This window comes from Bos indicus x Bos taurus, chromosome 23 (genome assembly GCF_003369695.1).
Source record: "Bos indicus x Bos taurus breed Angus x Brahman F1 hybrid chromosome 23, Bos_hybrid_MaternalHap_v2.0, whole genome shotgun sequence".
Taxonomy (NCBI): Eukaryota; Metazoa; Chordata; class Mammalia; order Artiodactyla; family Bovidae; genus Bos; species Bos indicus x Bos taurus.
The window spans coordinates 51,666,831-51,691,930 of NC_040098.1; the positions used below are offsets into that span (position 1 = coordinate 51,666,831).

Genomic DNA, 25,100 nt, shown 5'->3' on the forward strand with positions numbered 1-25,100 from the left:
GGTGAGCGCACACCCACTCCCTGTGAAACCGCTAAACTGAAAAGGAAGGAATGAAGCAGTGAGGCCCAGAGGTTTGTTCAGGGTACTCTGACGGCAGAAAATACGTCCATCGCAAGATAAGTGAACAGCCCACGCTGATACAGGCCCTGAAATCAGACTGGAAGCGGTGCTTCGTGCACTCCCCGGGGCACTGAGACAGAACACCAGAGGCAGCACCGTGCTCCCCAGGCAGGAACTCGGGAGGGTCCTGTACCCAGGGCTGGTGTGAATTGCTCTGATAGTTCAGGCCCTGCAGACTCAACTCAGGAAACAGTGCAAAGGAAAGTTATCAGAAACAACACGAAATGAGCATAATTAGCAAACTATGTGATGGCTGACCTGCAGAGCAGCCAGAATCAAGGAAGAAGTCTTAAAACAGGGAAAAGGATGGAGCAAAACCAGCTCCAGAAATAGCTGATTTAAAAAGCAGCTTAGCTCTGCTGGGCTCCAAGGAACAGAGTGAGAGCTGAGCACCAGGTCATGACTCTGCAGTCCAGCCTTCATCATTATGGCAGCGCCCCCTCCCCAAAAAGACACACAGAGACAGAGGGGTGGAGAGCAAACCAAAACACCCTTTTTCAAACAGAAACGTGAAGAGGTTGAGAACCATTCGTTTCCAATACTGACAAAGTAAGACAGGGATTCTTCTCACCCTGTGCAAGTGACGCTATAAAGTGCTGCCCCAGTGTTTCCAGTGTAATTAAGGATTGCTGTTGCTGTTCAGTGACTAAGTCGTGTCCGACTCTTTGATGACCCCGTGGGCTACAGCCCGCCAGGCTCCTCTGTCCATGGGATTCTTCAGGCAGGAATACTGGAGTGGGTTGCCTCCTCCAGGGGATCTTCTGGACCCAGAGATCAAACCTGAGTTTCCTGCACTGGCAGGTGGATTCTTTCACACTGAGCCACCTGGGAAGCCTCAAATACATTTCAAAGTGCAGAGAACAGCACAGCGTCTATGAAATGCATTTCTGCAGCTGTGCTCAAGTCAAGTGCAAAGAAAGGTATTCGTGAAAGTGAATGTCGCTCAGTCATGTCCGACTCTCTCGCCCCCATGGACTATACAGTCCATGGAATTCTCCAGGCCAGAATACTGGAGTGGGTAGCCTTTCCCTTCCCCAGGGGATCTTTCCAACCCAGGGATTGAACCCAGGTCTCCCACATTGCAGGCGGATTCTTTACCAGCTGAGCCACAAGGAGGCCCAAGAATCCTGGAGTGGGTAGTCTATCCATTCTCCAAGGGATCTTACCGACCCAGGAATCAAACCAGGGTCTCTTGCATCGCAGGCAGATTCTTTACCAACTGAGCTATCAGGAAAGCTCATTATCACCTTTAGGGAAGGTATACGAAGATATAACAAAGATAAGATAGACCCATGGACTTCCCTAGTTGCTCAGTTGGTAGAGAATCTGCCTGCAATGTAGGAGACCCCACTTTGATCCCTGGGTCGGAAAGCTGTGCTGGAGAAGGGATAGGCTACCCACTTCAGTATTCTTGGGCTTCCCTTGGTTCAGCTGGTAAAGAATCCGCCTGCTTATTAACAGTCTCACGACTTGGTACAGATGAGATATTTCAATTAGCTTAGATACATAATGAAATTGGACTTCCCTGGTGGCTCAGATGGTAAAGAATCCTCCTGCAGTGCAGGAGCTCCAGGTTCGAGCCATGGGTGGGGAAGATCCCCATTAAGGGGCAGCTCTTCTCCATTCAATGCACATGCCAGTAAGAAGCATACACATTTCACAGGACCCCAAGAGAGCGCAGGGGCCAGGATCCACACTCACTGCGTCGTGACGTCCACCGCTCCACCTGGTCCGAAAGGAAACCCAGCCCGGTGCCAGCCCCCGCCCAGCCCACTGCCTTCTGCCTCGGGCAGGCCGGTGCCACGGCCCCACCGCCCCACACGTACCAAGCACGGTAGGAACAGGCTGGGCAGGGATGGAGGCGCTGGGGCCCAAATACCTGGGCTGGAGGGGCGGGGCTGAGCTGAAGACGGGAGATGTGGGCAGAGCGGGAGGGGCTGGGCTGACCCAGCCATGCTGGAGGGCGGGGCAACAGCCCTGCACGGGGAGCAACAGCATCTTCCTACCCTGCAGCCCCACTAGGTAGCAGAGCTGGAAACCCCACGCTCTATGGATTGGAAGCTGATTGTATGGAAGACTGTATCTGGTCACAAAGAGGCGAGGGATAAAACTCATCAAACACGCTCTTCCTCTTCTGTGGTTTCAGAGGGACGGGAAAGAGGTTTTGTCTCTGTGCAGTGGGTGGCAGCTCTGATGGGCAGGTAACCAGCCCAATGGGGTCAGAAGGATGGAGATAGTGATGCAGTGGGGCTTGGGCTGGGCTCCCCGGGTGACAGAGGAGCCGAGCCCGAGGGAGGGGTGAGGTCCAGGGGCGGCTGGAGGAGGAACAACCAGGCGGATTCACTGGTGGGAAAGGGCTCCCGCTCCCAGGAGGTACACTCAGGACCGGGCAGAGCGTGTGGGCCGGGGAGCGCCCAAGGTGAGGCAGGCGGGCTGGAAGGATTGAGCAGGGCTGGACTGGAAAGAACCTGGAGGCTCTTCTGAAGAATTGGGGTTTTATCTGTCAGTCATGGCCCTGTGGTGTCGGAAAAGACTCTTGAGAGTCCCTTGAACTGCAAGGCAATCAACCCAGACAATCCTAAAGGAAGTAAATCCTGAATATTCATTGGAAGGACTGAGGCTGAAGCTGAAGCTCTAATACTTTAGTCACCTGATGTGAAGAGCTGACTCATTGGAAAAGACCCTGATGCTGGGAAAGATTGCAGGCAGGAGGAGAAGGGGATGACAGAGGATGAGATGGTTGGATTCATCATTGACTCAATGGACATGAGTTTGAGCAAGCTCCGGGAGATGGTGTGCTGCAGTCCACGGGGTTGCAAAAAGTCAGACACGACTGAGGGACTGAACAAGAACATTGGGAACCATTGTAAGATTGAAACTGGACGAGTAACGTGATTCCTTCATTCATCCATATCCTCCCCTCCCTCCCTCCCGTTTCCTTTCTGACTCCAGCACCAGCCCTTAGGATGGGCTGGGTACAGGGGTAGAGGACCCAGGGACCCCTAGGACTCGGCTCTGGGGACCAGGGCACAGCCAGGAGGGCCTGAGCCTGGGCAGTGCAGCAGTGACGGGATGCTGCCCAGAGCTGATGAGGGTGGGCATCACAGGATGTGAGAACCAGGTGGACTGGGGGCAAGGGGCCAGGAAAGGAGTGGAGATGCAGGTGCCAGTTACTAGTGTAACTCAGGTATCTGTACTCATTGTGATGTGATTAACTGAAAGAGAGCCTCCCGGGGAAGGGGAGGGTCAGGGGTGTAACGTAGCATTGCTGTGCTCAGTCGTCAGTCGTGCCGGACTCCTTGAGACCCTGTGGACTGTCGCCCACCATGGACTGAAAATCCACCCGTAGGATTTTCATTTCCTGCTCCAGGGGAGCTTGCTGACCCAGGGATCAAACCCGCATCTCCTGTCAAAGAGGACTCATGGTGCTTGCAGAGCATTAAGTGAAGGTGTCCAGGAGACAAGTAGAAACAGAGCAGGATACGGGACATGGGTGCAGGAGCCGCATGCGGGATTCACCGGCCCAGCTGCGCCTGTGTGTCAGAGTCATAGCTGAGGACAGAAGCTGAGGTCCCGCCAGAGTGCAGGTGAAAGTCACTCAGTCGTGTCCGACTCTGCGACCCATGGACTGTGTGGTTCATGTTTAGAATTCTGCAGGCCAGAATGCTGGAGTGGGTAGCCTTTCCCTTCTACACGAGATCTTCCTGACCTAGGGATCGAACCTGGGTATCTGCCATCTCAGGCCAATTCTTTACCATCTGAGCCACCAGAGAAGCCCCAAAGAGATACATAGGGGGCATGAACTCCTTCTAACAATCAGTTAAAACTCAAAAGATTTTGAAATGTTATCTTTTCCAACTAAATTTTCCCTATGTGATTACTTTTAAGAACGTAGCATTGTATGTGAAAAATATTTCCCTATCTGGTTGAATCTGAAGGATCCTGACAAAAAAAAGAAAAAAAGAAAAACAGGGCATTGAACTTCCCGACCCAGGATGCAGTGAGTATAACCATAGTGTCAGTGCAATCAACACTTACAAGAGGTCTTCTGGAAGCTATTTCAGAAGTTTCCCAACACTGTCCAGAAGGGAGGAGGTTTCCGCATTTTTCAAAGGCTTTATTTCATGATCTGACTTTCAGCTCTAGAGAAGAAACAGAGTTGGTTCTGGCAAGCGCACCCCAACAGGTCTGGGTCACCCGTCAGAGCACCATCTCCCACCACCACCAAGGTCAGTCCCTCTTGGCCTCCTAACTCTCAGCCCAGTGAGTCCTGTCCGGGTATTGTTAGCAAAAGACCATACCTGCTGCTCAGCCCGCGGGCACTCAGATGCCATTTCTCAGCAGCCTACAAAGAGCAATGCTGAGCATGGCCCTGTTCTGCAAAGGTTTCTGGAACTTTGAAGGCGTTTCTCCCTCTAAACTTGGTTTTTCCTTAACTTTGAAGACCTTTCTCCCTCTAAACTTGGTTTTGCCTTAACTTTGAAGACCTTTCTCCCCCTAAACTTGGTTTTGCCTTAACTTTCAAGACCTTTCTCCCTCTAAACTTGGTTTTGCCTTAACTTTGAAGACCTTTCTCCCCCTAAACTTGGTTTTGCCTTAACTTTGAAGACCTTTCTCCCTCTAAACTTGGTTTTTCCTTAACTTTGAAGAACTTTCTCCCTCTAAACTTGTTTATTCCTTAACTTTGAAGACCTTTCTCCACCAAAATTGATTTTTCCTTAACTTTGAAGACCTTTCTCCCTCTAAACTTGGTTTTTCCTTAACTTTGAAGACCTTTCTCCCTCTAAACTTGGTTTTGCCTTAACTTTGAAGGCCTTTCTCCCCCCAAACTTGATTTTTCCTTAACTTTGAAGACCTTTCTCCCTCTACACTTGGTTTTTTCTTAACTTTGAAGGCCTTTCTCCCTCTAAACTTGGTTTTTCCTTAACTTTGAAGACCTTTCTCCCTCTAAACTTGGTTTTTCCTTAACTTTGAAGACCTTTCTCCCCCCAAACTTGATTTTTCCTTAACTTTGAAGACCTTTCTCCCTCTACACTTGGTTTTTTCTTAACTTTGAAGGCCTTTCTCCCTCTAAACTTGGTTTTTCCTTAACTTTGAAGACCTTTCTCCCCCTAAACTTGTTTATTCCTTAATTTTGAAGACCTTTCTCCCTCTACACTTGGTTTTTTCTTAACTGTGAAGAACTTTCTCCCCCTAAACTTGGTTTTGCCTTAACTTTGAAGACCTTTCTCCCTCTAAACTTGGTTTTTCCTTAACTTTGAAGGCCTTTCTCCCTCTAAACTTGTTTATTCCTTAACTTTGAAGACCTTTCTCCACCAAAATTGATTTTTCCTTAACTTTGAAGACCTTTCTCCCTCTAAACTTGGTTTTTCCTTAACTTTGAAGACCTTTCTCCCCCCAAACTTGATTTTTCCTTAACTTTGAAGACCTTTCTCCCTCTACACTTGGTTTTTTCTTAACTTTGAAGGCCTTTCTCCCTCTAAACTTGGTTTTTCCTTAACTTTGAAGACCTTTCTCCCCCTAAACTTGTTTATTCCTTAATTTTGAAGACCTTTCTCCCTCTACACTTGGTTTTTTCTTAACTGTGAAGAACTTTCTCCCCCTAAACTTGGTTTTGCCTTAACTTTGAAGACCTTTCTCCCTCTAAACTTGGTTTTTCCTTAACTTTGAAGGCCTTTCTCCCTCTAAACTTGTTTATTCCTTAACTTTGAAGACCTTTCTCCACCAAAATTGATTTTTCCTTAACTTTGAAGACCTTTCTCCCTCTAAACTTGGTTTTTCCTTAACTTTGAAGACCTTTCTCCCCCCAAACTTGATTTTTCCTTAACTTTGAAGACCTTTCTCCCTCTACACTTGGTTTTTTCTTAACTTTGAAGGCCTTTCTCCCTCTAAACTTGGTTTTTCCTTAACTTTGAAGACCTTTCTCCCCCTAAACTTGTTTATTCCTTAATTTTGAAGACCTTTCTCCCTCTACACTTGGTTTTTCTTAACTGTGAAGAACTTTCTCCCCCTAAACTTGGTTTTGCCTTAACTTTGAAGACCTTTCTCCCTCTACACTTGGTTTTTCCTTAACTTTGAAGTCCTTTTTCCCTCTAAACTTGTTTATTCTGTAACTTTGAACACCTTTATCCATCTACACTTGTTTTTTCCTTAACTTTGAAGACCTTTCTCCCTCTACACTTGGTTTTTTCCTTAATTTTGAAGACCTTTATCCTTCTAAACTTGGTTTTTCCTTACCTTGGAAGATTTTATCCCTCTCAACTTGGTTTTTCCTCAATTTTCAAGACCTTTATCCTTCTAAACTTGGTTTTTCCTTACCTTGGAAGACTTTTATCCCTCTCAACTTGGTTTTTCCTTCATTTTGAAGAACTTTCTCCCTCTACACTTCTTTCTTCCATAACTTTGAAGACCTCTGTCCCTCTCAACTTGGTTTTTCCTCAATTTTGAAGAACTTTATCCTTATAAACTTGGTTTTTCCTTACCTTGGAAGACTTTTATCCCTCTCAACTTGGTTTTTCCTTCATTTTGAAGACCTTTCTCCCTCTAACTTCTTTCTTCTGTAACTTTGAAGACCTTTGTCTCTCTAAACTTTTTCTTCCTTAACTTTGAAGAACTTTCTCCTGCTAAACTTGTTTCCTCCATGAGTGGTCCACCCTTGCTTAATGAAGATTGTTACCTCAAGTAGCAGGGAAGTCTCAGCCTCTCCCATGAATGTGGCACTGGGCTGGGCGCTGGGCACCTGGCTGAGGACACAACCTCCGACCTGAGGTGCCTTACAGGTGATGAGAACACCAGAAGTGCTCAGAGGTATTTCCTAGATCTTATGAGAAAACATCCAGATGGTGGCAGCCACACACAAATTCCCCAAGAAAGTCCCGGGCAGACACTTCACTCCAGATGGACTTTATGGAGGAGCTTCTGTGTTCCCCACTAGGTAACCAGCCTTAGGACAGCCTCATTCTCCTTGACTTGATTTTGTGTCCGTACCATCAACTGCAGTGACTGGACTGATTTCTAAAGGGATGGTGAGGCTTCCTGAAGGATGTGATTATGCACAAATGTTAAAGCTCTTCAGCCAGACGCAGAGGGAAACAGCATTTTAGATCTGGGTCTTCCCGGTGATGTCAGTGAACAGGTCCTCTGAGAATGACCTGGGAGGTCCTGGGAGGTGGCCACTGGGGGATGGGGGCATGTGATCAGGAGGGGATTGAGGAGAAGTCGGTGGCAGGAAGGAGGCTTGAAATCCAAGTCAGCCAGATCGGGAAGGGCCTGCACCCAGCACACGGAACCCAGAGAAGGGCGCCTGGTGGTTCCAGGGTTCCACACATAAAGTGCTGGGCAGTCGGCTCCCCTGCTCCCTGCACCCCTGTCCTCAAGTGTTTTAGCTTCTGTAAAGAAACAAGAGGTGGCCAGGAGGAGGGGACCCGAGCCCAGGAAGGTGTCCCAGTGTTTGGCAACACTGAAAGACAGATCAGGCTGATGGCTAAAAACGAACGTTGATTAACCAGGAGATTCCTGGATCCCGAGGCTGACCCAGCACCACCCCCAGTGAGGTCAAGCCCCCAAAATGGCACCAGGAGCTGAGAGGAAGGATGTGTGAGTCACAGAGGTGCTCTTGGCTCTGCAGCCCAGTCAGAGGGCCGGGACCCCTCCTCTGGCTCACTAATCTCCGCCCCCCCCCCCCCCCCCACCACGCTGCGTGTCACATGGCAGAGAAGCGGGACTTCAAGTATGGCCGTTCGGAGGGTTTTTTCCAGACCAAGGAATTTTATGAAAACTACACAGATTGAAAGCTTCAGTTTTACAAGAGGCTTGTCTCTAAAAACCCTGTTCAGTCCTAATGTGGATTTATGACACAGAGGAAAGGACCAGGTTGGACCTAAAGAGACACTTAAGAAGCAAGTCAAATGATAGGGGTAAAATTCCCTGAGACTCAGAACTGAAGCAATCGCAGTGTGCCTCAGAAAGAGGTGAGAGGTCCTGGGTGGACGGTGAGGGTGGCGGTGACCTGCCCAGGAGCGGAGAGCTGGGAAGGGAGGACCCAGGGTGGTCCTCCTACAGGACAGCGGGAACAGGGAGTCGGGGGGACACACAGGCTGGGCTACATGGGGTGGGTGTATTGGGAGTGACGCCAGGGAGGGGGGCTGCAGAAACAAGAAAGGAGGCAGACATAATTCAGAAGCAATATTAAAATTCAAAATCAGAGTTGCAGACGTGTATCTCTCAGCCCGCGTTTAAGGCATGTGCTAGCATTGCTGGTATTTCCTTTTCACGAATGTCTGAACCTGACTTCCTGACAGCATTTACACCTATTTGCTCCACAGAGTTGGTGGGCAGTTTCCAGAAGACACTGCGTGTCACGTTCGTTAACTTCAGTGAGAAGTGATGGGAAGCTTGGTAAACATCTGCCTCCACCACTGTTGATGGGAAATACCACCACTGACTTTGCACGACACCCACTAGGCCCCCGAAGAGAAACCTCCAGACACACCGCTGTGCTGGAGATGTGGTGGGTTCCGACGTGAAAGGGGCCCGATTACGTGTCCGGCCAGCATTGCTCACAGGCAGCATGGCTGACGAGTGGGGTCAGATGACCATTCCTGATGTGGTTCCTGTGCTCCTCCACTAGAGGCCAGCTGCACCTCCCTCCATTATGACAACAAAAATACCTCCGGGCACGCTACCTGTCTTTAAGGGGGGACAGTGCCCACCAGCTGATAATGGTGTCACAGACTCATTCAGCCCACGAGGGCATAAGTCATGATAACTGGAGGAAGACAGGAAAAATCTCTTTGGGACTGAATCTAACCTGGCCTGGGGAATACAGGGAAGAGCATATGTAGAAATGAAAGTGAAAATGGTTCACCAGCAACTTCATAGAATTTTCCAGACCCAGCGGAGACTTTGTCACAATGAGAGTATAGGTGATTCCTGTATCCCCCACCACCCCGACCCCCACCCTGGCCAGAGATTACCTGCTCCATGAGCAGAACCAGGACCCCGGGGAACCCCAGTTGGGTTCCCTGGACGCACCTCAGGCGAACGTGTACATACCCTGGCACTAACTGCTGTTGTTAATCATATTACATGTGAAATTATATACACGATATCAAGCATATGTTAACATTGTACATATGGCGAGGTTCCAGGACACATTGACCCTGAGTTTGTGGTGATCATTTATCGGAAACCAAGACACCTGATTACTCACAAGCAGCCAGTCGTGGCTGCCCGGGCTCATAACCCGTGACTCTGGGCAACAGGCCCTGGTGGGCGAGAGCCCCTTTCCCTGTGCACCAGCCGCCAACACTTCTCTGAGCCGGAACCACGCACACTCAGCTTTTAGAGCCTCAGAGCCTCAGAGCCACACGCCCGGGGCAGGGCAGGTGTGACCCAGCTGTAAGCAGGGGGAGATGTGGCTGAGGAAGCAGGTGAGTCTGAGCCGAGAACCGCAGAGAGCCCCGACTGCTGCTGGCTCGCCTTCGGGTTGCTGTCTGCCCTACCATCCAGGACAGAGTTCTGCAGATAAAGAGCGCAGTTCTTCGCAAAGAAGAGCCATATTTAAATCCCCATGTCCTGAATTGGTTTGCCAGAAGTTTTACCTTCATTTTCCGTTTGAAGGATTCCTTAACAAGAGAAACCCCATGTTCTGTTCAGCTTAGCCCCTCAGTCATGGCCAACTCTTTGTGACTGCATGGACTGCAGCATTCCAGGCCTCCCTGTCCATCACAAACTCCTGGAGCTTGCTCAAACTCATCGAGTCGGTGCAACCATCTCATCCTCTGTCACCCCCTTCTCCTCCAGCCCCCAGTCTTTCCCAGCATCAGGGTCTTATCCAATGAGTCAGGTTTTTGCTTCATGTTGCCAAAATATTGGAGCTTCAGCTTCAACATCAGTCCTTCCAATATTCAGGACTGATTTCCTTTAGGATTGACGGGTTTGATCTCCTTGCAGTCGAAGGGACTTTCAAGAGTCTTCTACAACACCACAGTTCAAAAGCATCAATTCTGTGATGCTCAGTCTTCTTTATGATCCAACTGTCCTATCCATATATGACTAATGGAAAAACCATAGCTTTCCCTATATGAACCTTTGTCAGCAAAGAAACGTCTTGCTTTTTAATATGCTGTATAGGTTAGACATAAGTTTTCATCCACGGAGCAAGCGTCTTAATTTCATAGCTGCAATCACCATCTGCAGTGATTTTGGAGCCCAAGAAAATGAAGTCTCTCACAGCTCCACTGTTTTCCCATCTATTTGCCATGAAGTGATGGGACCAGATGCCATGATCTTCCCTTTTTGAATGCTGAGTTTTCAGTCAAATTCTCCTTCTTCTCTTTCACTTTCATCAAAGGCTCTGTAGTTCCTCCTGGCTTTCTGCCATAAGGGTGGCGTCATCTGCATATCTGAGGTTATTGATATTTCTCCTGGCAATCTGGATTCCAGCTTGTTACACACAAATAAACAGGTTTAATTGTCAATAGATTCCTTGACTTAATTTCAGCATGCAGGTATAAAAAGAAAAGAAATAGAAACCATAGAGAGAAGTGACAGCACTCACATCACCGAGGTGGGTTCCCAGCCGACCTCCAGACTGGAGTTTCCCTGGGAAATGCCGAATGAGGTCGGTCTGGACCCCCAGCTAGGAAAGGATCCCGGGCTGTTGAGACTTCACACTGCGCTTATGGGGGCTGCCATTTATAATCCCAGGCTGCACATTGATATCATCATCGGCTCAGTGAAAAAAACGCAGCTCCGGTTTTTTCTTTAACTGTGACAATGCTGTTTGTTTCACCTTGTGAGTCAGAAGATTCCTTAGACTGGCGCCTAACATCAGGAGCTAAGAAATTCCAAGGCCCATGCACTTTCATATGTAAAGTGCCCCTTGACTTGCTGGTAACGATTGTCATGCTTGCAGGCAGGTATGAGGGACAGCAGGGTCCAGGGTCTGAAGTCGGTCAGAGGTATGCTGCCCTTTTCCTGAAGCCTGAACCAGGCTACCTCCACTTTAATTTAAACTCGGGAGATTGTGGAAGAAAGGGAGGACAGATTTTGGCAAGAATGTGAGTGGGATCGCACAGGATTTGTTCTTTTGGACGGATGTGTTTCACTTGGCGTCACATCCCCGAGGGTCATCCGTGTCAGAGCCTGTGTCCGGCTCACCTTCCTCTTAAAGGCGGGTGCGTCTCCGTTGTGTGGAGACTACACTCTGTTACCGTTTGTCTCGGATGGACGGGTGGGAGGCCTGCACGCCTGGCTGCTGAGAATAACGCTGCTGCAGACACGTGGCTGCGAGTGTCTGTCTGAGACCCTGCTCTCAGTTCTTCTGGGGACACACCCAGAAGTGGAACTGGACCTCATGCGGGCCTTCTGTGTGGAGGCTATGAGGAATGGCCGTATTGTTTCAGCCCCATTTTCACAAGCAGATGGATCATCATGGGATCTTTCCTCCAGATTCCCAGTGGATGACAAAGCGCTTGGCTCTGCGGTCCTGAGACCACTCCATGAAGCCGGGGAAGGGCCACCTGTGCCTCTGGGGGCACCTGAGGACAAAAGCAGTCCTGGGTGGGTAAGACGGGGAGGGGGGCGTGACTGTGTCAACCGGCACCTCTCTGCTCGAGGCTTTATCTTACTTGCTTTGCTCAGTCGCTAATTTGTGACCAACTCTGTGGCCCCGTGGACTGTAGCCCACCAGGCTCCTCGGTCCACAGGGTTTCCCAGGCAAGAATCCTGGAGGGGTTTCCTCCTCCAGGGGATCTTCCCGACCCAGGGATCAACCCTTCATCTGCTGCACTGGCAGGCGGATACTTCACCGGAGAAGCCCACAGGAACGCTGAGGGTGAGCACAAGGCCAGAGGGACATTGACACGAGGACGCTGGCTCAGAAGAGGAAGACGACTGTTTCTGCCAGGAGCGGGGAACATGCCGCCTGCACCTTGACCTCAGATAACCAAGGAAAGTTGCAAATAGAGGCAGGGCGAACTGCCAGGACCATCCGCGTCCTCCTTCCGGGAGGCTGTGAGTGAGTGGTGGAACTACAGGGCTGGGCAGTGCAGGCGCTAAAGCAGACAGCCACCATTTTCCGGGCGATTTCTGAGGTTTGAACACAGAGAGAGGAAGGGACGGGGGAGACTGTGCCCTGCTGCCGGAGGTGGGGGAAGGGAAGGGTTCTGTGCAGCCTGAGTCCACAGGCCTCTGGAGGAAAGCACCTCTTCCTTAGGGGACCTCAGTCACGTTCAACTGACTGGACCAGGCCCACCCACGTGCTGGCGGCCAGTCTGCCTTACTCAAAGTCGACTCATTTAATCCTCATTTCCTGTAAAAGCTACCTTCACGGAAACATCTTGATTGGTGTTAGACCAGTTAACTGGTCCTCTGGCCCAGTCAAGGCGACAGACAAAGTTAATGGTCGCGCTGGGCTGCCTCGTTTTTCCCGTGCTCACGTGTGGATGGGAGAGTTGGACCGTAAAGAAAGCTGAGTGCCGAAGAATTGATGCTTTTGAACTGTGGTGTGGAGAAGATTCTTGAGAGTCCTTTGGACTGCAAGGAGATCCAACCAGTCCATCCTAAAGGAAATCAGTCCTGAATTTTCATGGAAGGACTGATGCTGAAGCTGAAACTCCAATACTTTGGCCACCTGATGCGAAGAGCTGACTCACTGAAAAAGACCCAGATGGTGGGAAAGTTTGAAGGCAGGAGGAGAAGAGAAGGCAGAGGATGAGATGCTTGGATGGCATCACCGACTCAATGGACATGAGTTTAAGTAAACTCCGGGAGTTGGTGATGGACAGGGGGGCCTGGCGTGCTGCAGTCCATGGGCTTGCAAAGAATAAGACACGGCTGAGCGACTGAAATGATCTGAACTGGGCTACTTCTTTCTCTCATGGAAACACATGCTGTGTGGAGTTCAAAAGCCAACTATGGACCAAATGTTGTATATCCCGACCAAAATGTGTATATATTTTAATGTGGAAAGAGTGGATTGAGAAGATCTTTCATTTCTCAGGATTTGCTTTGAGCTTACCTGCTACTCAACATCTGAAAAAAAGACTATATTTCTCCATAAAAGGTACTATAGTCCACGGCAGGACTGGCTCCGTAATTTGCAGGGTCTGGAGCAAAATGAGAACGCAGGACCCTCTGCTCAAAAGCTATAAAGGATCTGAAGACAATGAAAGCAGAGCACTGAGCCGCGGGTCCTTCTGGGGGGCTCAGGGAGGCCCACCAGCCACTCCTCCTTGAAGCCGAGCTGGTCACAGACAAGATCAGGGTCTGTCTCTGCGACCCTGAGTCTGTGGGATTCTCTAGGCCGGAATCCTGGAGTGGGGAGCCAGTATCTCCCGGGGACCTTCCCAAACCAGGGATCGAAGCCCAGTCTCCCGCACTGCAGGCGATTCTTCCTGCTCTGAGCCACCAGGGAAGGACTATGACGAGGACAGGAATTCCAAGTTTATTGATAACAAATGCACGGAAGATTCTAAGGCGATTTTATTTAAAAATTTTAATAAGATCATATTGAAAAATACAGTTTTGCAGAAACTGCCAATGACATTTAACGCAGTAGATCCAGCTAAGAAAGAGATGCGCAGAGGCCGAGCTGTGTGACAGGTTCTGTAACACACGGGCCTACTGTGTCCATCGTCACAGCTTCCCACTGACGGCCTGGTGGGGATGAAGGACAGACGCCTCAGACCCTGGAGGGACAGACAGCTCATTTCAGGTGACAGTGGTCCAGGCTGGGGCGAGGGGGGCGCTGACGCCGCTGGCCCACCCGCCGCCGCTCCCAAGGGCAGCGTCTCTGCAGCCTGTCTCTCCTCACGGCTCAGGTGCTGACTTGGGAGCATCAGAGACAGCGGACTAGAGACAGGCTGAGAATGTTGGTCACACCATTAGGTTAGAGGGAGCCCAGCTTCTGATGACACCACAGGGAAGCCAGTGGACATCGCATTGCTCTCTACCCAAACCTCAGCATTGGCTTGGCGTGGGCCCCACGTCTCAGCAGGGAACATGGGCAGCTGCAGAAAGCTTCATGCAGTTCAGTCACTCAGTCGAGTCCGACTCTTTGTGACCCCATGAATCGCAGCACGCCAGGCCTCCCTGTCCATCACCAGAGTTACTCAAACTCATGTCCATCAAGTCAGTGATGGCATCCAACCATCTCATCCTCTGTCATCCCCTTCTCCTCCTGCCTTCAATCTTTCCCAGCATCAAGGCCTTTTCAAATGAGTCAGTTCTTCTCATCATGTGGCCAGAGTATTAGAGTTTCAGGTTCAGCATCAATCCTTCCAATGAACATTCAGGACTGATTTCCTTTAGGATGGATTGGTTGAAACCTTAGCCGCCTCTTTATCTCCAGTACCAGTGGCAGGATGGAAAGTCACCCAGTGTACATCCATGACGTGGTCTGAAACGCCCCCATCTCGTGAACAGGACCTGTCTGCTCATCTCTGACCCCGTGGGCAACTGAGCATGCTCAGGAGTGTGCACGGTCAAGCAGTTGAACTCGCCTCTGACCACAGACCCTCCAGTGCAGACACAGAGGCTCGGGGATGGACTTCTCTGGTCTGGGTTCACGGCCCTCCCCTCTTCTGCTGGTTTCTGGAGGGCTCACGTTTGGGGGTCTCTGAGGCCTGCTCCTCCTGCCTGTGGCTGCCATAGCCTCTGCTTCGCTCTGGTCTCAGGAGCAGGGCCACTGAGCAGAGGAGACAAGGAAGCCCCGCTCATCCTTCCAGGCCCGGAGCAGACAGTGCTCTCCCCAAAGGCCTGGACGGGGCGGGCAGAGGGAGGACCCAGAGAGCAGGCAGCCAGTGCTCCCCACCGACAGGACCACCGAGCACCCACCTCCGATGGCAGCTGCAGTTCTGAGAAGGCACGGGACACGAGAACACATGGGTAGGCACACACACACACACACGCACGCACACACACACAGACACACACACACAGACATACACACATCACAGACACACAGACACACACACACAGACACACACACAGACATACACACACCAAACACAGACACACACACACACACAGACACACACACACGCACACTAAAGAGACACACACAGACACACACAGGCGCATACACACACACACACGGGCGCGTGCACACACACAGACACACACAGACGCACAGAGGCACGCAAACACACACACAGACACACCCACAGACACACAACACAGACACACACACACAGGCGGACTCAATCAGCCCTTTATTTGTGGACCTTCGCCAAGGTCACCGGGGTTCCAGCTCTTGGCAGAGATCGGGGAGAGCGGTGAGGGGCACTGGGGGCCCCCCCACCTCGTCACGGCGAGCAGAAGCGGCCGCAGAACAGGATGGCCCCGGTACTGCTGTGCTGGATGAAGAAGAGGAAGGGGCGGTTGGCACAGAACCGGGGCACGGTCCTCAGGGATAGCCCCCTGATCCTGGCCTCTGAGGTGGCCACGGCCTCCGTGCCCTCCTCGGTGACCTCCACGAAGGGCTTGTGCACGACCTTGGACAGGTGCAGGCCTGGCTGGCACGACAGCCCGATGAAGTCGGCCCGGGCCGTGTTGAAGCCGTCGGTCATGCCCAGGTCTCGGAGGACGCACTCCATGTCGTAACTCTCCTCCAGCGTGAAGCGGGGCAGGAACACCTCCACCTCCTCCTCGGCCAGCATGTCCGGCTTCGTCCACACGACAAATTTCTCGTAGGTCAGGGCCTTCTCGACCTGGAGGAGAAGGTAGGAGATCTCAGTGGCTGCATCAGTGCTGCCTCTGGGACCGTCCGCTGCGACCCACGCTCCGCGCCCTGTGGGCCCGGGGCGGCCTGCCGGCTGCACACGAGTTCCCAGAGCCCAGTGCCCGGCAGGGATCCAGATTAGACCCTGGGCCCCGGGGCCATGGCTGCCTGGTTACCGTGTTCAAGTCAGTTCTTTCTCTGGGCAGCAGGATGACCATGTTCAGCTCTTGGCCGACATAGGGAAGCACCAGAATCTGGGTGCAGATTTCTGCAATGTAGGTCATTTTAAAGGTGGACTTCCTGAACATCATTTGCACAGGTTTCTGCACATTCTATAAAGGAAATGGATAAACCTTAAGTTGAAATAAGACCTGTGGACATGCTGGACGAGTCATCAGAGCCGTCCACCTGCGCCCACACACTCTGTCTTGTCTTCCAGACTCACCTCAGTTCTATGTCATCAGCTCATCTGCACGGCTCCAGCTCCCACCCCTGGTTCCCAGCGCTCAGGCCTCAGGAGCTGTTCTCCTGCTGACCCAGGAGGTCTCCACATGGACTTTGTCGGCAGGACCTCTCCCCCGGCTCCTGCCCACCTGACATCTGCATCTGGATGCAAAGGAGCCTCCAGTTCGGCTCCCACACTGGCGGCTCGTGTTCCCCTCCACGTGCTCCATCTATACCTTCCCATCTCTGCTCGTGACGACACCACTCATCCCGCCGCCAAACCCTGGAGAGTCCTGGGTGCCTTTCGCGCCCCACAGGTGACCCATGAGCAAACCATGTTGCTCTAGTTTTAAAGACAACAGGGCTGCCCTGGTGGCTCAGGGGTAAATAACCAGCCTTCCAATGCAGGAGACACAGGCTCCATCCCTGGTCTGGGAACACCCCACAGCCCAGGGGCTTCTAAGCCCACGGGCCACAACTACTGAGCCTGGGCTGAGAGCCCGGGAGCCGCAGCTCCTGAAGTCACGGGCCTGGAGCCTGAGCTCTGCACCAAGAGAAGCACCGGCAGGAGAAGCCCGAGCACTGAGCCAAGAGGGCCTCCGCCACGGCAGCTGCAGGAAAGGCTCGCGGCAAGAAGACCCGGCACAGCCAAGATAAATAGATACAATTATTAAAAAAAAAATAAGACAAAACAATCTGACTTGTGCTTCCTACCCCCACCACTCTCAGCCCAGCCACGGTCCTCAGGAAAACTTCCAAGTAACCTCCCTGGTCCTGCACATGGGCCCGAGGGGCTCTGGGAGATCAGAGCCACTGTGAGAGGCCACGGGCTCTGTGAGAGCTCAGAGGAGGGACACAGGAACCAGGAACCTGGGCTGCGGAGACCGCTAGGGAGGCTTCTGGATAGCTCTGCAGAGAAAGGCATCTGTATAGGTAGCTCCTGACAGGAGAGGGACAGATGGTAGGATCCAGGCCCATGGAGCGTCACAGCCACGGTCTGGAGTTTGAACTGGATCTCCGGAGTTCTTGGAGGCCCAGAGACCTGTGAGCTGCCCCGTGGGATGTGTGATACAAGACGGAACACCGGCCGCATGGACCTCCCCTGATGATACAGCAGAGGAGGAATAAGGGAAGAGGAAGCCAGGGTTTGCCCAGATCCACATCTGACCGCCAGGGCCACAAGAAGCACAAATTCCTTAAGGTCAGCCTCCTCTCAAGCTCCATAAACCAAGGGGACCCCAGAGACCATTTCCAAGAACCTCCTTTGCTTTATGACACATTCTTGTTCACCTTGCTGACTTGGAAAGGCCTTTCCTTGGTGTGCACTTTGTAAAACTGTTTGTCCCAGTTCCCTTTGAAGTAGATGGCATTCACGAGAACCAGACATGTCATGGGGTAGACAGAATTTGCAGACAGCAAGTCTCTAATTTTACCTGCAAAGATTTAAAGAACCAGTTAGCTAACAGGGTTACCTCGTGGAGGTGAAGGGCACAGTACTTACTGGTCCGTCCCATGCAGGAGTCAGTGCACAGACCAGAGGGTTCCCTGTCCCCCAGACAACCACGAACAGGGAGTTGTCTGTTTACTCACTAAGTTGGGTCCCACTCTTTGTGACTCTGTGGACTGTAGCCCACCAGGGTGTTGCATCCATGGGGTTCCCCAGGCAAGAATACTGGAGCAGGTTCCCATTTCCTTCTCCAGGGGATCTTTCTGACCCAGGGATCCAACCCGCCTCTCCTACATTGGCAGGTGTATCTTTACCATCCGAGCCACCAGGGAAACCCATGCAGGGAGCCTGGCCCCTAAAGCTAAATCAGCGACAAAAACCTTAATGTCTCCGCTCAGAAAATACCATGAGTTGCATAAAACACATACAATGAACAAATAATAGGGCAGGATAATTCACAGTGACAGAAAAAGGAATGTTCGGTCTACAATGTGAGGGGACTGTCCTGAAGGGGAGAGGCCGAAGCCAGAGTGCAGAGCACGAAAACGAAGAAGCGCAGGTGGACGAGGGCTTGACCGAGTGTCCTGCAGTGATGCTCAGCGACCCGCAGAGCATGCGCTCTGCTGCACAGGCAGGGAGGTGGAGCCCGATCCAGAGTCTTCCTCCCACCCTTTGTGAAAAGGCAGACTATATGAACATTAACTGCAACAGCCAAAAGTCAAAGTGCGATTGCTCTGGAAGAGGTGCACCAAATACTGATGAGGAGGGGGGAAGCTAGAGAAATTGATTACTGATTAAATTTCAGAAGTGGATTTGAAAGTTTTCAGTTTTATAGAGAAAAAAAGCCATTTCTGTTTACATTTGATGGTCTTGGGAAGGAACTGATGGAAAATAAGACTGATTCAAATACTGTGCAAACAGAAGTAGTGACACGTCCTCACCTTCTGTCTTTTCGGCTACCCAGGTATTTATGTGCTTCCTGGACTCCTCTGTAGCGCAGACAAAGTCCAGCTCTTCCATCTCTGCTTGGTAGAATTTGCGGCAGGAATCTTTGAAAGACTAGGAGAGATGGAATGACAGAATCACATGGCTACAGAAACAGACAACCCCAACACCTTACTTCTTCACCGCGCCGACCTCAACACCGATCATTTGACGGTTACTTGTGTAATGTACAAACGAATGTGCAGAATTAAACTTCAATCCGGTTTCTCCATTTTCAACTACATTGAATAAATAACTGAGTAAAATCACAGGCTTCCCAGGTGGCACAGTGGTAAAGAATTCGCCTGCAAACGTTGGAGACAAGGGTTTGATCTCGTGCGGAAGATCCTCTGGAGAAGGAAATGGGAACGCATTCCAGTATTCTTGCCTGGACAGTCCCACGCACAGAGGAGCCTGGAGGGCTACAGTCCATGGGTTGCAAGGAGTCAGACACGACTTAGCGACTAAACAACAACAACACAGCCATTCAAGAGAGGCGATGCGGCAACACTGCCGCCAGCACACGTTCCGGGCGTCACTGCTGTGTGACCCTGGAAAGGTGCAGTGTCTCTCTGGCTTCCTCGCCCCCTGGAAGCAAGGACGCAGCAGTAGCTACGTCTCAGAGGTGCTCTGAGGACCAGGAGAATTGGCTCTGTCCGATGTCACGTGGCTGAGTTCTCCGCACACTCTGGACCCTGCATGTCGTGGTCCGGGTGCCTCCTTTCATAGAACCCTCACATCATTCAGGCTCTGCCAACCTACTGCTCCACTTCTTAATCGGGGCTTTTGAAAAAGATGTCAGTCTCTCAGTCTAAGAAAATGGTCTGGAAGCAAAGTGGTCACCTACAAGTCGATGCCTCATCATACCCTTGGTGATTTCAACAGCTTTTAAACACATCTGAAAACAAGTGCCTGCTTCTTAAAATACTATTTAGTAAGTAATGACCAGTCAAAAAGCAAACTAAAGGAATATCTAATTATACATTGCGATTGGTATTGGATTCTGGGAATACTTGATCAGTATGAAATAACTGACAAATATTTCTCATCTTTTGATTTTATATTCCATATCAAAATAACGTTCTAAATATCAATGCTTTTCTTGGGGCTTCCTAAGAAGGCAGAGGAATAGGATGGGGAGACGACTTTCTCCCCCACAAATTCATCAAAAAAACAATGAGTGCTCACTTCGGCAGCACATACAGTAAAATGGAACGATACAGAGAAGATTAGCATGGCCCCTGCGCAGGGATGACACGCAAATTCATGAAGCATTCCATATTTTACCCAAAGCAATCTATAGGTTCAATGCAATCCCTATCAAGCTACCAATGGTATTTTTCACAGAGCTAGAACAAATAATTTCACAATTTGTATGGAAACACAAAAAAGCTCAAATAGCCAAAGCAATCTTGAGAAAGAAGAATGGAACTGGAGGAATCAACCTGCCTGACTTCAGGCTCTACTACAAAGCCACAGTCATCAAGACAGTATGGTACTGGCACAAAGACAGAGATCTAGATCAATGCCACAAAATAGAAAGCCCAGAGATAAATCCACGCACCTATGGACACCTTATCTTTGACAAAGGAGGCAAGAATATACAATGGAGAAAAGACAATCTCTTTAACAAGTGGTGCTGGGAAAACTGGTCAACCACTTGTAAAAGAATGAAACTAGAACACTTTCTAACACCATACACAAAAATAAACTCAAAATGGATTAAAGATCTAAATGTAAGACCAGAAACTATAAAACTCCTAGAGGAGAACATAGGCAAAACACTCTCTGACATACATCACAGCAGGATCCTCTATGACCCACCTCCCAGAATATTGGAAATAAAAGAAAAAATAAACAAATGGGACCTAATTAAATGAAAAGCTTCTGCACAACAAAGGACACTCTAAGCAAGGTGAAAAAACAGCCTTCAGAACAGGAGAAAATAATAGCAAATGAAGCAACGGACAGAAAACTAATCTCAAAAATATACAAGCAACTGCTGCAGCTCAATTCCAGAAAAATAAACAATCCAATCAAAAAGTGGCCCAAAGAACTAAACAGACATTTCTCCAAAGAAGACATAGAGGTGGCTAACAAACACATGAAGAGATGCTCAACATCACTCATTATCAGAGAAATGCAAATGAAAACCACTATGAGGTACCATTTCACACCAGTCAGAATGGGTGCTATCCAAAAGTCTACAAGCATAATTGCTGGAGAGGGTGTGGAGAAAAGGAAACCCTCTTACACTGTTGGTGGGAATGCAAACTAGTACAGCCACTATGGAGAACAGTGTGAAGATTCCTTAAAAAACTGGAAATAGAACTGCCTTATGATCCAGCAATCCCACTGCTGGGCATACACACTGAGGAAACCAGAATTGAAAGAGACACGTGTACCCCAATGTTCATCGCAGCACTGTTTATAATAGCCAGGACATGGAAGCAACCTAGATGTCCATCAGCAGATGAATGGATAAGAAAGCAGTGGTACATATACACAATGGAGTGTTACTCAGCCATTAAAAGAATACATTTGAATCAGTTCCAATGAGAGGGATGAAACTGGAACCTATTATACAGAGTGAAGTAAGCCAGAAAGAAAAACACCAATACAGTATACTAACGCATATATATGGAATTTAGAAAGATAGTAACAATAACCCTGTATGCAAGACAGCAAAAGAGACACAGATGTACAGAACAGTCTTTTGGACTCTGTGGGAGAGGGCGAGGGTGGGATGATTTGGGAGAATGGCATTCAAACATGTATAATATCATATATGAAATGAATCGCCAGTCCAGGTTTGATGCATGACATAGGATGCTCCAGGCTGGTGCAGTGGGATGACCCAGGGGGATGGTGTGGGGAGGGAGGTGGAAGGGGGTTCAGGATGGGGAACACGTGTACACCCGTGGCAGATTCATAAGTATATCGCAAAACCACTACAATATTGTAAGTAATTAGTCTCCAATTAAAATAAATAAATAAATATCAATGCTTTTCTTTAAATATCCACCAGAAAAAAAAAGAAGTTAGGGAAAATTAGCCAATTCTTTTTGTTTAATGGAAATTTTGCTTTTCTGTATATCTAAGGCTCATACAAAGAGACAATAAAATAGCATGTAGCTAAGACTGATAAAAACAAGTAAACCAGGTTGTAAAAAAAATTCACACTGAGCTGTACAAAATTACCAATATTTGACCTCATGGTGACTACATTCACTTTACACCACCTGTTTTAAAACAGTTAATTTAGAGTCTGAAACAAGTGTGGAAAATAATGAAAAAAGTCATATAACAGAATAGGATTGCTATCCTAAACATACAAAGAACTAATTTTTTTTTAAAAAGACATAAACCCCAAAAGTAAAACTACACAAAGGACATATAAATAGGCACTTTCAGAAAAGATACAAATGTTTGAGTGACATGCAAAGCTGCTCAGTCTCGTGAGCAATCAGAATGTTAAAGCCTGAGCACCTGCAGTGCTGAGCAGAGGGTGGACGTGCCCACCTGCTACCCTTCCTGAGGATGACGGGAAGGGCTGCAGCCGTCGGGGTGGGAATGAGGCAGAATTCACTGAGATCTGAGAGCCTCCCTCTGTCCCTTCCCTCTAAAGTCCATCTGGAGTAGCACCCACACACAGGACAGAACCACACACACAGGGTCCCTGCCAGCTCGGCCCAGGCTGGGCCCCACCCCCCGCCCACCCGGGGCTGGCGGCTGCGTCTCGGTACAGCCACCCCTGAGCACGCCGCCCACCACCGTGAGGAAGGGTGAGGCAGACACACACTGCTGCCGAGGCTGAAGCCCCATCACTGTGGCCACCAGATACGAAGAGCCGACCCATCGGAAAAGACCCTAATGCTGGGAGACATCGAAGACAAAGGAGAAGGGGGGACAGAGGACGAGGGGTTGGATGCATCACCGACCCAATGGACGTGACTCTGAGCAAACTCTGGGACGCAGTAGAGGACAGAGGAGCCTGGGCTGCTGCAGCCCATGGGGTCAGAAAGAGTCGGACACGGCTCAGCGACTGAACAACAGCAGCCACACAGGTAGTGAGATGCAAAGCCTTTCTCTAGGTACAGGGGACAAGCCCTCAGACTGGGTGTGGGGGCGACGTGGAAGAGAGTTTGGGAGGACTCTGGCTCTGTCTGCGTTTTATATAATAAGAACACACTCACAGGTTACTTGAGGTGTGTATGAAAAAAATTTAAAAATCATGAAGCACTGTAATTAAATAGAAACAGAGTCAAATAGACATAAACTTAAAAAAAAAATTCTGCACAGGAAAAGATAATCAAAATATTTACATGTATAAAAGAATTGAGCAAGTCTCACAATGCACAAAATACTTCCAACATGTGAAAAACAACACCAGAAATATTCTATTTAATCACGTCTTTCTTTGGGCCAACTCCTCTGCAATTGTGGTATGATCCGTGTTAGTCCTCTGACAATCATCTCACTGAAGCTTCATGAATATGTGAACAAGGCTGTTACAGGGCTCCTCTTACAGCCAATGACCAAACGGTTCCAGGAAGTGTGAGGTCGTGACTGGGGTCCCACACCCTGCCCTCCGTGTGGGTCTCAGCCCACAAGGCCTGTCTGCACCACAAGGCCCGCCTCCCGTCTCCACACAACCTCAGTCTCTATCTGCTTCAGGCAATCGGGAGTAGGACTTACTGAGAGGAAATTGTAAGTCTTCTCTCCAAAAAGCCTATTGGCGGTTCTGAGCAAGTACCGTGTGTCCGTCCTATTAACTTCGCAGAGAAGGTTCTGGAAACCCTGGTGGACATCTTCACCTCCCCCACTGCTCTTGTTTAGAGAAAGCGTCTGAAAAAAAAAAAAAAAAACAGATAAAAACACACGAGTGAGGTACGCCCTGACTACAGGAGAGCAAGGCCTGTCTGCCGAGCGAGGCCTTTGGGACTCAGATCGCGGACACCGGCTCACGGGCAAAGGAAAGAGCATCGGCCGCCGCCCAGAACCGGCTTCACGAACGCACCTGGCACATCTGGGCTGCGGTGTTGCCCCTGGCCCCCAGGAGGACCATGGCCAGGGCAGAGGAGATGCTTAGGGGTGCGATAAGCACATTCTTCGAGTTGCCCTCACCCAGTTTTTTCAGAAGGGTCAAGGCAAACGTGCCGTTTGCTTCTGACAGTGCATCCATGGTGGGGAGGCTGAAAGGATGGATTTAAAATCAGTGTCACGCAAATTCAGGCCACAGGTCGGCCACGTCTCACTCCGCTCTTAACTGTTGTTAGCACTGACGCTCTGCTTGGACGAGCAAACAGGTACATGCACAAAACTCGGTTTCCTCGGGGCCTCAGACCCCCCCGTGGGCTTCTGACACGTGAACACGGCTGAGACACGCTGCTGACACACAGAGTGTGCTGGGACACGGCCTGGGAGGGTCGGGAAGGAGCTGTGGGCTTTTGCTCCCATTTCTAGATTGTTCGGTGTGTTTGGGGCCTATAGGTACGATTTTATAACAAGAATCATTCAAAATGATCAATCCAAACACACAGTTACACAAGTTGGACATTATGTAAAGAGAGAGAAAGACCCCGATTAGCATAACCTGAAGCCTTGAGATAAAAGACACGTAAATCCCGTACAAAGAAGCATGAAAGCCTCAAACACAAACCCCCTTACGCCCAGGTCTCCTCCTATGAGACCTCCACCTGTGCCAAAGTTCAAATCCAGGGCCCTGTGCCCAGGCTCAGGGCCTGCTCACCCCACTCAGGACAAGGGCTTGGGATGCGCCCACATCCACCTCCAGGGCCCGGCCTCGGAGGTCAACAGCCCTGCCATGGAGGGCGTTCGGTCCAGAACAGGACACTGTGGGGAGGGGCGGGGGTGCGCGAAGGTTCAGGGCCTCTCTGCCTGGTGGGAAGGGATGACAGCTGAGAGATCCCCAGTTCTTCAACAGAAAGCAGCGTCAGTCCTAGATACCGACGTGGGAGAAACAAGCAGGTGAGCCCGAGGAAAGGCGCGAAGCCACAGGGCGTGCAGGCTGGCAGCCCCGCTCCGGGCCCTGCGTCAGCTCCCTGATTTCTGCTCCCTGCATGAGGACAGGGACGCACCAGGTAATCTGTGCTCCTGATAGCGTGCAGGGCAGCTCACCCCAGAACACTTTACGGCAGCACACTGATTGCTCTGAAGTAAAGAGACTTGAGAAACAGTTGGTACAAAAAACGTGCTCTGCCCTTCTTCTGCTCACCCTGAAAGCTGAATATAAATCTCCACGTGGAAATACCCTCCCTGTACCAGGAGGCAGAGAGACATCTTTATGGCCAAAGAGGGAAATGAAAGGCTGAAAAGGCTGTACAAGAAACCAGCAAACCCTGTTACTTCACGAAC

General features: G+C 50.1%; 2 protein-coding genes and 1 non-coding gene across 6 annotated transcripts in view; 1 reads left to right on the top strand and 2 right to left on the bottom strand.

Moving 5' to 3' along the window:
- Window positions 1-25,100, bottom strand: part of LOC113881571 (serpin B6-like) — a 50,199-nt gene that overhangs the window by 16,410 nt on the left and 8,689 nt on the right. The window contains exon 1 of one of the 4 annotated variants that reach the window (XM_027524605.1): window positions 4,159-4,257. The exons of 1 other annotated variant lie outside the window; for it this stretch is intronic. The gene's annotated coding sequence lies outside the window, so the exon portion shown is untranslated. Of the gene's footprint in view, window positions 1-1,821; window positions 1,974-4,158; window positions 4,258-25,100 lie in introns of those variants that run through there. 2 more of the 4 variants (XM_027524606.1, XM_027524603.1) reach the window with 2 other exon arrangements.
- Window positions 15,326-24,263, bottom strand: LOC113881573 (serpin B6-like). Its single transcript, XM_027524607.1, has 6 exons — window positions 23,743-24,263; window positions 23,421-23,570; window positions 18,680-18,797; window positions 17,582-17,724; window positions 16,024-16,179; window positions 15,326-15,836 (listed from the first exon to the last, which is right to left on the bottom strand). Exons 1-6 carry the CDS (start codon window positions 23,905-23,907, stop codon window positions 15,432-15,434), a joined length of 1,137 nt encoding a protein of 378 aa, XP_027380408.1. The 5' UTR covers window positions 23,908-24,263; the 3' UTR covers window positions 15,326-15,431.
- Window positions 19,903-20,008, top strand: LOC113882347. The gene has a single exon (XR_003508356.1). It is a non-coding gene; the product is annotated as a U6 spliceosomal RNA (small nuclear RNA).

What these genes read in the sequence shown, in the direction of transcription:
- LOC113881573 (XM_027524607.1), bottom strand. Translation starts at nt 23,907, where the DNA reads ATGGATGCACTGTCAGAAGCAAACGGCACGTTTGCCTTGACCCTTCTG. An exon ending in AGACTTACAATTTCCTCTCA is followed by an intron (nt 18,798 to 23,420) that starts GTAAGTCCTACT and finishes CATCTCTCCTAG; the next exon opens with TCTTTCAAAGATTCCTGCCG. An exon ending in AAAGAACTGACTTGAACACG is followed by an intron (nt 15,837 to 16,023) that starts GTAACCAGGCAG and finishes CTTCTCCTCCAG; the next exon opens with GTCGAGAAGGCCCTGACCTA.